The sequence below is a fragment of the Carettochelys insculpta genome, chromosome 3, assembly GCF_033958435.1.
Source record: "Carettochelys insculpta isolate YL-2023 chromosome 3, ASM3395843v1, whole genome shotgun sequence".
NCBI classification, from domain to species: domain Eukaryota; kingdom Metazoa; phylum Chordata; order Testudines; family Carettochelyidae; genus Carettochelys; species Carettochelys insculpta.
In genome coordinates this window covers 97530281-97544079 of record NC_134139.1, presented here as the reverse complement: position 1 = coordinate 97544079, position 13799 = coordinate 97530281, and the positions used below count along the sequence as shown (strand labels likewise).

Genomic DNA, 13799 nt, shown 5'->3' with positions numbered 1-13799 from the left:
TGGCTCTGTTAGTCTGAAATCTAACAAAATAAAACAGCAGTAATGTAGCACTTTAAAGGCTAACAAAATGATTTCATCACCAAATAAATCATTGTATTATTCTTTAAAGCATTATATTACTGTTGTTTTGTTTTGTTGTATTTTGGGAAAGAAAATTAACTGTATGTGCAAACATTGCTGTTGCTATTGAATGAATATGAATTACACTCAGATACTGCACCAGTATAAAACTCTAGTATAAAGAAATGAGATGCATGAAGCAGCTCATCACACATGAGTATAATGCACAATAGAACAAAATCAGAGTAAACATTAGTCATGTTAATCATGGGGAGAATTATCAGAAGAATTATGGAAATGCTGCCACAGTGTTTCAGTTTTGATCAACATTTTTAATTGGATTTTACGCAATGACTTGCCATTTAAAAATTTTACCAAATACAAATGATGTTACCAATGGATTCTCTATGGATTGCTTAATCTGTGTTAGTATCAAAAGAGAGCCTTAGCCACCTCAGCAACAGTATTGAGAAGTGTTTTCCATCTCTGGGAATATAGTGTTGATTGTAAAGTTATCATTTTAGTGATGCCCATTCCTAATGTAAAATGACGTTTTCTGTTTTTCAGAAAGGATACACATTCATGGCTGAAGCACATACTGGTGACTTACCTGTAGCAGCTGGAAAATGGAGACTACGTCTCATTGGTTCCCATAATCCACTCCCTGTTCTCTCTCGTGATGCTGTAAACAATTCTTATTCCACTAAGGAAATTAAAGACTATTATATACCCAATGACAAGCACATTATGTTCAGGTAAATTTTGGAATGCAAACAATTTAAATATCACTTTTATATGAACACTGCTCATGGAAGATTATATTCTCTTCAGAAGAAAAATGCTTTCAAGCAAATAGGATAGAGATACTTGAATTTTACAGACAATTATGTTTATTTAATATGAAAGTCAGACATGAACATTCTCTCACAGTAGGATTTAATTTTTAAAATAGAATCATTAGCATTGATTTGGGGTGTGGTGCCCTGGCAAAAGAACATTACTTTTCAATCCATTATCTTGAAATCACTTCAGTATGATGGATCTCAGAAAATTATATAATCTGTAAACATTAAACTTCATAATATCCTATGAGATAGGGTAGCATTGTAATATACATCTTGTAAATTAGGAAACTAGGGCACAAAATTGTTTGGCTCTAGTTGGTGACAAAGATGGGAATAGAATCAGGAGTCCTTACACCTTGATCTAACTTCTAGAAAATTCCCATTCTATAATATTGGCAGGCAAGTTTTATTTAATTGCAAATTATACAAATTTGATTATAGCATGCCTATTCTTTTAGGACATCATATTGTATATCAACCTGAGCATGGCTTTGTAATTTTTTTCAATGGACTAAAATGATTTGGGGGGAGATCTAGAGCTGCTATAAATCATAATCATAGAATTCTAGAACAGGATGGTTTCATCTACACGTGTCAAATCTTCTGGAAGTACACAGGCTTCTTCAGGAAGGTCGGGGGAGCGTCGAAACACGTAAGACACTCTTCCAGAAGGAATCCGGAAGAAATCACCACTTCTTCTGGATACCTAACGCCCATCTAGCAAGGGGAATAATGCCTTCTTCCAGATGACTGTTCCAGAACAAAGCACGTATAGACAATCATGGACCGCTTCTTTGGGAAGAAGCGGTCTGCCATGGTGGCACCCAGCCCCCAGAGCCAGGAGACACTCTAGCAAGCTCCTGGGGGCTCTATGGTGCCTACTTCCTGCAGCACTTAAAGCTGCAAGAACCTAGAAACTCCAGTGCAGGAAGCAGGGATTGTGAGCCTGGCAGCACGTGCTGGACTGCAGTGCCCAGCTCCCTGTGGCCACACAGCTGACAGCCAGCAGCTGCATGGCCAGCAGCCAGACGTCCCGTGCCCCGCCGGGCAGCCTCAGGGTGTTGGGACAGCAGCCCAGGGGAGAAGCAGTGCCGCTGAAGTAGGGCTCCTGACTGGACAGGGCCAGAGCTTAGCAACTTCCTCACACTCTGGCGAGATGAAGACATCTTCAGGGACATGTCTGGGCACTGGCGGAATGTCGCAGCCTGCACCCAACTGGCCACAGCCCTGGCCACCCGTGCACATCCTGCCCGGACCACAGTGTAAGATCAGGGAGCTGCGCCAGGTATATACAAGGGCCAGGGACAGCAGTCATTGGTCCGGGGCCAGCCCAGCCAAGTGTCCCTACTATAGGGAACAGAGTGACATCCTGGCAGACAACACCACCTCGCCACTGTGCCACATGGATGCAGCAGCCACGGACCCCACTGCTGCACTGGAGGGAGAGGACAGCACCTCCTCTGAAGAGCCCGGGGAGGAGGGCGAGACCCCCAGCCAGCACCAGGGACCCTCGGATGACTCTTCCCCCGAGGGGTCCCTGGTGATTGCTGTGGCCTTGGAGCTGAACAGCTGGATCACATCTAGCTGGGCATCCCTGGACCTTTACAAGGTCACACCAGGTAAGCGTGCGGCATGGGGCATTCCCCGGTGGGGGCACATGCAGACCCCCCTCTCACAGCCCCCCGATGCCGCACACTAGAGTGTGCCCTGGGGCCGCAGGTGAGCTGCAGGGCACCACAATGCCCCCCCAACCCCAGGAGCCCCTGGACATGCAGGTCTGTGCAAGGGGGAACCCTGGGTGCACAGCTGCACCCAGCCTACCTGTGTCCTGGGCACGAACCGCCCTGTGCCCGACTGCATCCCTCCCACTCAGTGCCCTGTTCCCGCATGGGGCCCCTCACAGATGGCAACATCCCTAAGGCAAGTGGCTGGCCAGGCCACTGTGCCAGGCCAACGGCTTGCAATACAGGGGCCTCCTGGGTCCAGCCAAGGGTGGGGTACGCGGGGGGGCCAGGGGACAGCCTCAGGGGGCTTGGCTGTGGCCCTAATTCTCCCTCCTTCCCCCCCACCTTGTCTTACAGCAGCTCCATCCCAGGGACAGGTGAGGCAGTGGAGGAGTCCGAGCCCAGGCCCAGCTGGGAGCGCACAAGCCAGAGGTGCTGGCAGTCCTTCAGCCAGTATCAGACCCACATGCACAGCCGCAGCCCAGCAGATGTGGAGGGCCCGCCACCGGAGCCTTGCACAGGAGGCAGCAGCATATTCAGATGCCCTCCACCATCAAACCAAGGTGGCAGAGAGGTGGCTAGCCCTGGAGGCGGAGGACCTCCAGTGGCACTGGGAAACTTGGAGGGAGGTGGTGGAGATGCTCTGGCAGGTGTGCAGGGCCCTTGTGGCACTCCTCACTGCTCCCCCTGCCAACCCCCCACTGCCGCATCCCCTCAGTCCCCCTTGCCACCCCAGAGCCCCAAGCCCTCCCCACCCTGAGGCCCTAGCTGCCCTCCTTCTCTGGGGTCTTCCCATGGAGGCCCTTTGGGCCCTTGGGGCCTGGCTCCTTGCCATGATGGGCCCCATGGTGGGCCCCCCTGCCCTGGGAATTGCCCCACCCACCCCCCACTAGGAACATGCCACCAACCACCCCCCACCTCTCCCCCGTGCTCCCTGCCCCATCAGGGCCCCAACTAGGACCATGCACCAGGGGCAGGAGAGGGAGCCATGGGGGCTGGGGCTCATGGCCCTCCACCCCATTCCTCAAGTAGGGGCCCCTCCCCTCCTCCTCCACACCCAGTTAGTATGCCCCTGCTGCCCAGATGCCCTGCCCTTGTAAATAGTTGACCCTACTCCCTTGTGTTACGTGAAAGCAGTTTTTTATTGTTTATATATACACTTACTATAGTTGGTTACTGAAATAATACAGTTTTGGTTGGTACCCCTGTGTCACTCTTCATTCGGGGGGTGGGGGGGACCTGTGCTGGGGACCCAGCTCAGAGGTCCCCGCAGGTGAAGGACTCTTGGAGAGCCTCTCAGATGCGGACCCCGTCCCAGTGGAGCTGCCGGTTGGGGGCCGTGGGTGGCTGCTTGTACTCCTTCGGTGGTGGGGCCAGGCCACCCTGGTGCTGTGTCCCCTCATGCACCTCGATTAGGTGGAGAGTGCAGCAGGCAGCCACGAGCTGTGGGACGTTCTTCATCCCCGCATCAAGGGATGTGAGGGGGCACCTGAACTGTGCCTTTAAGCATCCGGAGGCACACTCCATGGGGTTCTGTGCGCATCCCTGCTGGGCATTGAAAACTTCCAGTGATGGAGTCAGGTGCGCCATGTAGGGTCGCTGCAGCCATGACTGCAGGGAGTACATCGGGTCAGCTAACAAGCAGAGTGGCACGCTGTTGTCACCAATGATGACTTCGTGTTGGGTGACATATGTGCCTGCCTCCATCCAGTGGCATAGGGAGGAATTCCTGAAAGATGTGGGCATCGTGTGCTTGGCTGGGCCAGGTGACATATACATTGGTGAACCGTCCCGAAGCATCCACCACCGCCTGGAGCATGATGGAGTGGTACCCCTTGCGGTTAACATATTGGCTGGTGTGGCAGGACAGGGCCCTGATGGGGATATGAGTCCTATCCAGTGCCCTGAAGCGCTGCGGGAAGCTGAGCTCCGTGAAGCCTGCCACAGCTGCATCGAGGTCGCCGAGGTGCATGAGCCGCCGCATGAGCATGTCGTTGATAGCCCTCACTACCTGCAGCAGACAGAGAGCGGAGATGCTCGTCGGTGTGCCATGGGGTACCCTGGGCTGATGCTTGGCCCAGCCCCTCCCTTCTTCTGGCCCTCCCTCCCTATGGCCCCTTCGGGAGTGGGCTTGTGTATGGGTGGGGTATCGGTGTTCCCTGTGACAGGCCCCTGGCCTCTGTGTCCAGGTCCCCCCCCTGCCCCAGTCCCAAGAGTCGCTGTTGCCCAACACCCCCCTCTCTGCTCCCTGGGCCAGGCTGGCACCCAGTGTGTGGCTTACCTCCAGTACAATGTCCCTGACAGTGGACTTGCCCATCCTGAATTGCTGCCCCACAAAGCAGTAGCTATCCGGAATGGCTAACTTACAGAGGGCAATGGCTTCTCTACCGGGAGGGCTGGCCGCATCCCTGTGTCCTGGCAGTGAAGCAGGGGGGACAGCCAGGCACAGAACTCACAGAACGTGCCCACCTGCATATGCATGTTCCTTTGCCACTGTTCGTCATCCCACAGTGCCATAACCTCCTGGTCGCTGCTGGAGGCGTGGGTCCAGATGTGGTGGACGGGCTGTTGGGAGGCAGGCTGAGCCAGGGGTGGGTCAGGGCCCCCAGTGCTCAGGCTGCATTCATGCAGCAGGCTGAGGAAGGTGGCCAGAAGGCTCCCCAGCACCCTTGTCAGGGCAAGCCTGTGCTGATGAAGGACCTCAGGGTCCATGGCCAGCAAGGGAGCTGTTGCAGGAGCAGCAATACGGTGAGCTGTGCAGGGAGCAGCACAAGGGGCCTTGGTAGCTAGTGCAGGGAGAGGCTGTTGGGGAGGCCTTTAACAGGCTGTGTGGCTGGTGCCCTGGAAGTTCTCTCCAGCCTTGCAACCCGTTTGAGGTGTTTCTTATCCTGTTCTTCTGGAAGGGTGTCCGCACATGTGGGGACACGATCTTCCAGAAGACCAGGCAGCTCTTTTGGGTGCTACTTCGTGTGTGGATGCTCTCTTTCAGAAGATGATCTGAAAGTTGTGATATAACTCTAGCTAATTAATGTTGACTTAAAAAACATCCAAAAATCTTGTTTTAATTACATCTGGGCTACGTCTACACTAGCCCCAAACTTCGAAATGGCCACGCAAATGGCCATTTTGAAGTTTACTAATGAAGCGCTGAAATACATATTCAGCGCTTCATTAGCATGCGGGTGGCCGCGGCGCTTCGAAATTGACGCGGCTTGCCTCCGCACATCTCGTCCAGACGGGGCTCCTTTTCGAAAGGACCCCGCCTACTTCGAAGTCCCCTTATTCCCATGAGCTGATGGCCATTTTTGTAGCCATTTCGAAGTTTGGGGCTAGTGTAGACACGGCCCTGGTGACTTTCAAGTTAAGTCTTGGAGTCTTAGCCTCCTACTCGATGAACAATTTAAGCCCATCCCAATTCATTTATAAATGTGGTTTAATCTTTTTTTTAATTTAGAAGCTTTCCTTAATTGAGTTTTAGACGTTCTAACAATGAACCGTCTGGTGTCGTTGCTTATGTTGTTGAATTTTTTCCACTTTAGGTATGCAGTAAAACTCACAGCACCACACATTGCCACAGTGCAGGTACAAACCTCTAAATCAGATGTGTTCATTAAACTACAAGTACTGGATAATGAGGAGGAAATTGTGAACACTGTTGGAAAGGGCCACGCTGTCATTCCTGCATTTAATTTCCTGTGTACTGAAAGGCCTTTAAGTTCTCAGTGTAAGTGTTCTGGGGTTTTTTTTTTGTTTTTTTTTTTTTCTCATTTTAAGAGGAATATGCACTGCAATAATGGCTTTAAGTAAGGACTAACGATATATAATTTTTCCCAGTATTCTGTCATTTCTCTCATTTCATTTTGAATTTCAGCCTTCTTTTACATCTGACATGCAGGGTCAAAAATGCAAGATCATGCTTGATTGCCTCAGGGAGAGTTGGAGGTGAAGTTGGTTGCATAGGTGCCTGGCATTACTATTTGCCTGTGACTTTTGCCTTTAATTTTGGGACTCTGCTATAATCCATGCAGATCCTTCTAAGATTCTTTCTGGTTCTAAGGTTCTACGATTTTTATGTGGCTATGTTTCTCTTGTTAGTGGTAACTGAGACATATTCTCTTCTCACCTCTTGTTCTTATTGTTTGATCTTCAGAGGTTAAAACACAGGCATTTGTGGTTCGTTTGTCTAGAAAATACCTCTTGATAAGCATTATTTTGTTTCCTTAATTCTTCCTTCCCCAGCTCCCCTATAACCTTCTTCATGGAAATAGAGGCTTCTGAAGGAACTGCTACTAGAACTAGATTTATAGAGGGCATAAATAGCTATAAAAATATTGACAGCTCACTATAATGCCAGCAGAAGTACTGGGGAAAAAGAGTTATTTCAGAGGTAGGGTGACCAATATGGGACGGTCCCATATTTGGGACACCAAAAAGACTTACTTTTTAAAGGGGACCAATTGTCCCCTATTTAGGCCCTTGGGGACTGGTGGGGGTGGGAGCGCCCACAACTGCCGATTCCTGGGGCTTCAGGGCCAGGAGTGCCCGTGGCCACTGCTTTTCTGCATCTCAGGGCCCAGAGTGCCCGTGGCCGCCACTTCCCCAGAGATCCGGGACCAGGCGCACCCGCAGCCACCACTTTCCTGGGGCTTGGGGCCCGGAACATCCATGTCTGCTGCTTCCCAGGGCTCAGGGCCCAGAGCGCCCGCAGCCACCACTCTTCTGGAGCCAGGAGTGCCCATGTCCACCGCTTCCCCAGGGCTTGTGGCCCGGAGAGCCCACCTCCACCCCTTCCACGGGGCTCCAGGGCTGGGAGTGCCCGTGGCTGCCACCTCCTCGGAGCTTGGTGTAGCCAGGAGGAGCAGCCCCCCCATATCTCCCTGTCCCGTATTTGGGACAGGGAGCTATGGTCACCCTATTCAGAGGGCCCATTCCAATTGACACTGAATGAGAAGACTATCCAGCATTGCTTGAGTCCTTCAGGGGAGGGGACTGGCAGTGTGGGAGGTATAAGATTCTGGGCAGGAGCTTGGGGATGTGGGGAGCTCAGGGCAGGAGGATAGGGGCATGTGGGGAGGGAGTCAGGGTTTGGGGGGATGAGGAGGGGCTCAGGGAAGGGGGTGGGAATGCAGGGAGCAGATCAAGGGGTGGGGGTGATTGCCAGCTTTTTCCCAGGATGGGTTGGGCGTGGAGCTACACTTTATTTTCCATCTTGTCTCTGGGGTTGGTTTGGAGGCCCAAGGTTCTCCTTCCTAAGGGCATGGGAGGCCGCACAGGCCAAGCAGAGGGTTCCTAAGGACAGTGCCAGAACAGCAGGGGGCCACACTCAATAAGCAGAGACTTTCTGGGGTGGCAGGGGGCTGCACTGACTGGGCAGAGGCACCCCAGAGCTGGCGAAGGCAATGAGTGCTGCTGGGTAAGGTGGCTGGCAATAGCCAGAGTCCTGCCCCTAGCTGGCCACTCCAGCTGCCTCAATGTGGTCATTTGACAGAATGAGTGTTCCCACTACCAGACCCCTCCCTTTCCAGTTTATTAGAAACAATGTAATTCCAGGCTCTTACCATTGTCCTGGCACAACCAAACCCTGACATTGCTTTAAGTTATGATAAAAGGAAGCTGTATACCAAATTTGGTGGTCCTAGTTCTTGTAGTTTAGGAGGAATTCTTGAACAAATGGACTCCCAGATGGATGCACAGGCAGATGGATACATGTTTCTAAAATATATAGATAGACAGATTTAGTTTCAGACTAAACTTAATTGTCAGTTATTACACATACACTCTCTCATGTTTTATATGAATAATTTTGTCTCAGACTAAGAAGCTTATTTGTTTAGATCGTTTTCTTTCCTATTAATTTTATTAACTTTAGTCATATCTAGAGCTTAGTAGGCTTTTTAGTCATATCTAGAGCTTAGTAGGCTTTTTCATTTTTTCCATAACAGGTTTGCATATTTGAAGTGAAAAAATGAACCTAGATTTGTGTCAGTTCTAGCAAACATGGTGTTTAAGTTTCTTCCTGAACTAGTAGATTGATGTTTGTTTAATTATATTGTGATGGAGCAATTATTATGGTTAAAATCATTTCAGGTATGCATTTCTTAGGCATATTTCTGACTCTGTCACTATTGTGCTCATGTAATTCCAATTCAGATGAAAAATATCCTACTTATTACATTGTTAATACTTGTAACAATGTATAAAGTTTTATATCAATGTACTTTCCTATCCCACTACTGGTTGTTTAATCTTCATTTGTTTTCCTGTTATCCATGCGTATTCTAGCCATGATGTTTGCAATTTGCTTAAAAGATCTAGATATAGCACTAAAGTTTACTGAAGTGCCCACAGAGATTTCTGTGTAATGTCATTCTGTAAAGGGTTTACTCTTCTGCATGTTTTTTTTCAATTATATGTAATAATATAGCTGTGATTAAGTGAAAGCAAACAGCTAACTCGACTAGTACATTTACACATAGAACTATGCATCAGTGTTGAAATTTTAACAAAAGTAAAGTAAAGTGAACCTTCATAGTAGGATCTAATACAATAATCCTCTTGAAATGAATCAATTTCTACTGCTTTGTCAGCATATGAGCATCTTGAGGCAAAGGCAAATCATTCAGCTACTGTTATTTTTTCTGTAAGATTATTGCTTTGGTCATGATCAAACTGGTGCATATCACATGTCTCTTGGGCAGAGACGTGTTTCTTAATCCCCACAAGGGCATTTCCAAGTTGCACAGGTCCCTGCCTACCCTGTAAATTCCCCAGCCTGTCACACTTTGCCTTCCTTCCTCTCAGGCTAGAGACAGTATAATTGTCAACAATTAAGTTACCACTGAAAGCATTACACAGAAAACATATTTAAAAAATAAAAGAATCTACACACATGCTAATCCCCTAACCAGAAATCACCCAACTACAAGGAAGGCTGTGGCTGATGAACAGACTTTCAGACCCCCCCAGTGGGTTTCTCTGTGTTGACAAATCCATAACAGTTGATAGCTCTTAACAAGCATGCTCATGAAAAATTTAGTCCCTTCTTTTTTCTGCAGCCATGTCTTTGATCTGGGAACAAGCAATTCTTCGAATGACTGCACATGCCCATTTCCTTCTAGGGCTATGTCTACACTACATGGATCTTTCAAAAGAAGCTCTTCCAGAAGATCTCTTCCAAAAGAACTTCTTTTAAGAGTGTGTCCACACACAAACAAGGTGGCTCAAAAGAGTGATCTGCTCTTTCGCAAAAGCGTGTCCACACAGCCCCCGCTCTTTCGAAAGAATGGGCTAGAGATCAAAGAATCAGGTGCCGTGAGGACTGCTCTTTTGAAAGAAGGGCCCTGAGGAGCACCTACACATCTTCTTTTGAAAGAAGCTTCCAAAAGGGGGCGCTCTTCCTGAAATGGGAGTGGAAGAGCACTTTCAAAAGGAGCACTACATTCTTCCGATTTACTTTCGAAAGAACGCTGTGTGTGTGTAGACGCTCTGTGGGATCTTTCGAAAGAGCCCCCTTCTTTCGACAAATCTTTTGATAGAACTTGCTAGTGTAAATGCAGCCAAGGTTTTTCTGCACATTACTGCACAGCTGTCAGGCACACCCTCAGCTGTTTTGGACACATTGCTCAGGTATAAAGTGCCGAGCTGCTTCAAGCTTCACTCAGTTCCTTTCTACTGACCATGACGGATGTTGGAGCTCCCTGCAAAGTGTCAGGGTATATATTTTCATACCATCTAACTTTTGTCGCAAGGCTGTGCATGATAGTGACTGTCACCCCAACTGCCACAGGTGCTTGGGGAAGGCTCCCATGAGCAACTAGTGCAGCATTTGTAAGGGCTTTAAGCTCTGTTCAGGAAAAAAACGGGGCAGCCTGATTAAAATATCTTCAGAAGGAACTCGTCCTGCAGCCTCCATTTGAGCCCTCTGCCTCGCAAGTACCTCTGTGTCAGTCAGTATCACACCTCCAATACTTCCAGCCTTCTTTTTGTGTATGCACAACACGCTTTACACAAAACATGACCTGGTTTGCTAGCTAGATCATTAGCTTCCCCCTCCCAGGCCAGATACTGAAGAGGAGTGTGAAGTGAACATATCAAGATGCAGATCAGTATCACTAGTATCAAAGAAGCAGTGGAAATTGGACTTAACACTGGGGTCTTCAAAAGACTCTGAGGATGAGCACTTCCACAAGCCCAAGAAAACATTTAGAGAGGAAGTGCTTCCCAGCGTACAGCTCTAAACAGGGGAGCTTGCTGATTTCAGAGCCTATTCAAAAAGGCTCCATTCACAAAATGCCAGCCACAGGAAAACCTATTCTTCTCTCCTCCTCTCATGCCCAGATTGTCCTGTGTGGCTCTGATAATCTTACCCCCAGAGTCCTTTTTAAACTCATGCTTTCCTGCCTCTGTCGTTTGTGCTTTTCAGGACTTTTCTGCTCTCCACTCTCTCCTGTCTGCAACAAGTATAGTAGCTGTCTATAGGCTTCAGCCCCCCAATTCTCCCAACAGGCAGCTATTTAGTTCTAACTGCAGCAGGGCAACTGTGGCAGGGCTTCTGTCATGCCCTCTGGGTCCCACGCTTCCTGGCTTGCCTCAGAGGCTCATGCCGACCCTTCCACTGCCTCAGGTCTCTCCAGAGGCAAGGGGTCTCTGTTTACCAAGTCACTCTCATCATAGGCAAGTCACTAGTATGGGGCAAGACCCCTCAAAAGGTCCTAGCACCCAATCCTCCTCCTGGGGCAGCTCTACAGGGGAAGGGTGTGTGAGCTCCGGCCCAGGAACCCTAAATCGTAACAGCTAATGGGGGGCTTTTCCTCTACCCAATTACAGCAGCCTTTCCCTTGACCACTTCTCCCGTTGCTTCCCTCCAGTACCTTTATCTGAGGGGACCCTTTTAAAGGTGACCCTGTCTGTCTTAACTGACTGCAAGTGCCTAGTTAGCCTACTGCTGCAGGCCAACTCTTAATAAGCCTCCAGGGCTTTTTTTATACAGGGAGCAGAAACCCACTCCCGGTATATCTGCCTTTTTTAGGGCCCCTACAGCCCATTGCTTTCAATCTGCCACACAACTTACCTTTGTATCTTGTCTAGCAGAGACCCACTGACAGTCGGCAGCAGTGAATTACACATTCTACTCACGCTAGTCTACACTAGGAGGTAAAATCAATTTTAGATATATAAATCCAGCTATAAGAATTGTGCAGCTAGAGTCAACTTATTTAAAATCAATTTTTGCCACTGTCCACACAGCAGGAGGTTCACAGGAGAAACTCTCCCACTGGTTTCCCTCACAATTGCCAGGAGTACTGGGGATCAATGGTGACACCATGATAGTTTGATTTAGCATGTACCCCCCTAGGTGCGCAAAATCAAACTCTGGAAAATTGACCTTCTGTGCATCAGCCTTCCCATAACTGTAAACCTAGCCTCAGAGACATTTCATGGTACAACAGTTTCTTAACTTTGCATTATCTACCAGAATTCATAGATTGTATAAATACCCCAAGTCGTCATACAGAGCAATAGTCATTTTGGGCCACAGAGTGACATTCTGCAAGAATATACGGGAAAGTAGATCAGCTTGTATAGAAAAAATGTACTATAGAACAAGTGACTCTGCAATGCCTTGTACAACAAATGATGTTTTGGTTGTAAACAAAAGTAAGTGCTTTCAAGAGATATGCTATGTCCAGAAGGAAACTGAATTAGGGGGGATTTTTAACACAGCCATATAATTAATGAGAAACTTATGAGCAAAATTAACTGAGTGAAAAGTGACCAAAGTCATTTTCTTTACAATATGCACCTACGTCTGTTAAGCTGATTCTACTAAATTTGTAGAACTCCAGGAACTGAAAGTTGACATTTTTATCTCTCTGCCAGCAAGCAAAGGTCAGATTAGCCAAAGCAGTACAAAGAAGGACCCAGAACCTGGAGGGACCAAAAGAAAAGGTGCTTTTGCTGCTCAGAAGGGCATCAAAAGTTCTCATAGGCCAGGAGGTATACCAGAAGGTCAGGCTGTGACAGAGGAAGAGACTGTCATCCTCCCAGCTGGAGATCCACAAACAGTAAGAGATTTTAAATCCAACTTCTACAAAATGTTTGGAAAAGCACAATAGAAAAGTGGTCCTGATCATTCTTTTATTAAGTGTGAAAACCTGACATCCTGACATTGCATAACCCTTATATTCTCAGAGAATGTTATTATTTATTTTGTTTGTGCTCTGCTCTGCTGTGAGGGTTTAAAAATCTAAGGCAAAATAATACAAGTATGCAGAAGCCCACTGACTTAGCAGTGGAGCTTTGATTACTCCCCACCTCAGCCCTTTTGCTCCACCCAAGATTCTAAATTAACCAGTCCTGTTGTATCTTCAGTAATCATATTTTTATACGCATACCCATGCCAGTGCTTTCCTTGGTAACTCAATCTGCCAGACCTTCCATCCTTTTCTCTTCAGACTTTTTGTTCAACACAAGCTTTTCTGATGAGGCCTGTTCTTCATACTCATATTTTTAGTATCTGCATTTGCGTATTCATGCACATGAGGCCCAGGAGGAAAAAGGAGGGTTATAGAACTACCCACGTACATGATCATTGTCCAGTAAATGAAGGTACAAATGCTTTCCACCCTTGGCATTTAGCCATACAACTAAAACAGTTGTGTGCCTTAGTTTCCCCTTCCATACCACGCAAAAGGTTTGGAATGTTCCTTCTCATGTGACAGGTTGCAAGACTAGTTACAGGGAATAATGGTGATATTTCAGAGTTACAAACTCCTTCAACATATAATTCATGCTTGTACATCAATGTCAACATGTTACAAGGTTCTTTCCAAACACTGTACAATTCTACAGCTTTTGGTAGCAGCACCCCCTTGGTTGCAGCAGTCAGTGTGAGTAGCAAGAACAAACCCATTGCAATTGTACATTTACATTGTTCTTTGGTGTACCACAACCTTTGTGTAACATCCTTGAGAATCTGGCATTTTGGGGCTAAATGGCTGAGGCCTTCCTTTGCACCATCAAGTTCTAATCTTCTCCCTTGCCCTGGGGAGTGGAAATCTGATCTCTCTGGGTATGCCATCCCCTCTAGCAAGGGCTAGGCCATTGCTGATTCTCAGGATGACTTCCATCTCCCAGCCAGTCTAGAAAATTTACATACCAAACTGCTTTC

General features: G+C 47.9%; 1 protein-coding gene across 1 annotated transcript in view; it reads left to right on the top strand.

Moving 5' to 3' along the window:
- Positions 1–13799, top strand: part of ADGB (androglobin) — a 224364-nt gene that overhangs the window by 165970 nt on the left and 44595 nt on the right. Inside the window, 3 exon segments of the mRNA XM_074988710.1 lie at positions 628–815; positions 6169–6353; positions 12509–12693. Coding sequence (XP_074844811.1) covers positions 628–815; positions 6169–6353; positions 12509–12693 — 558 coding nt within the window.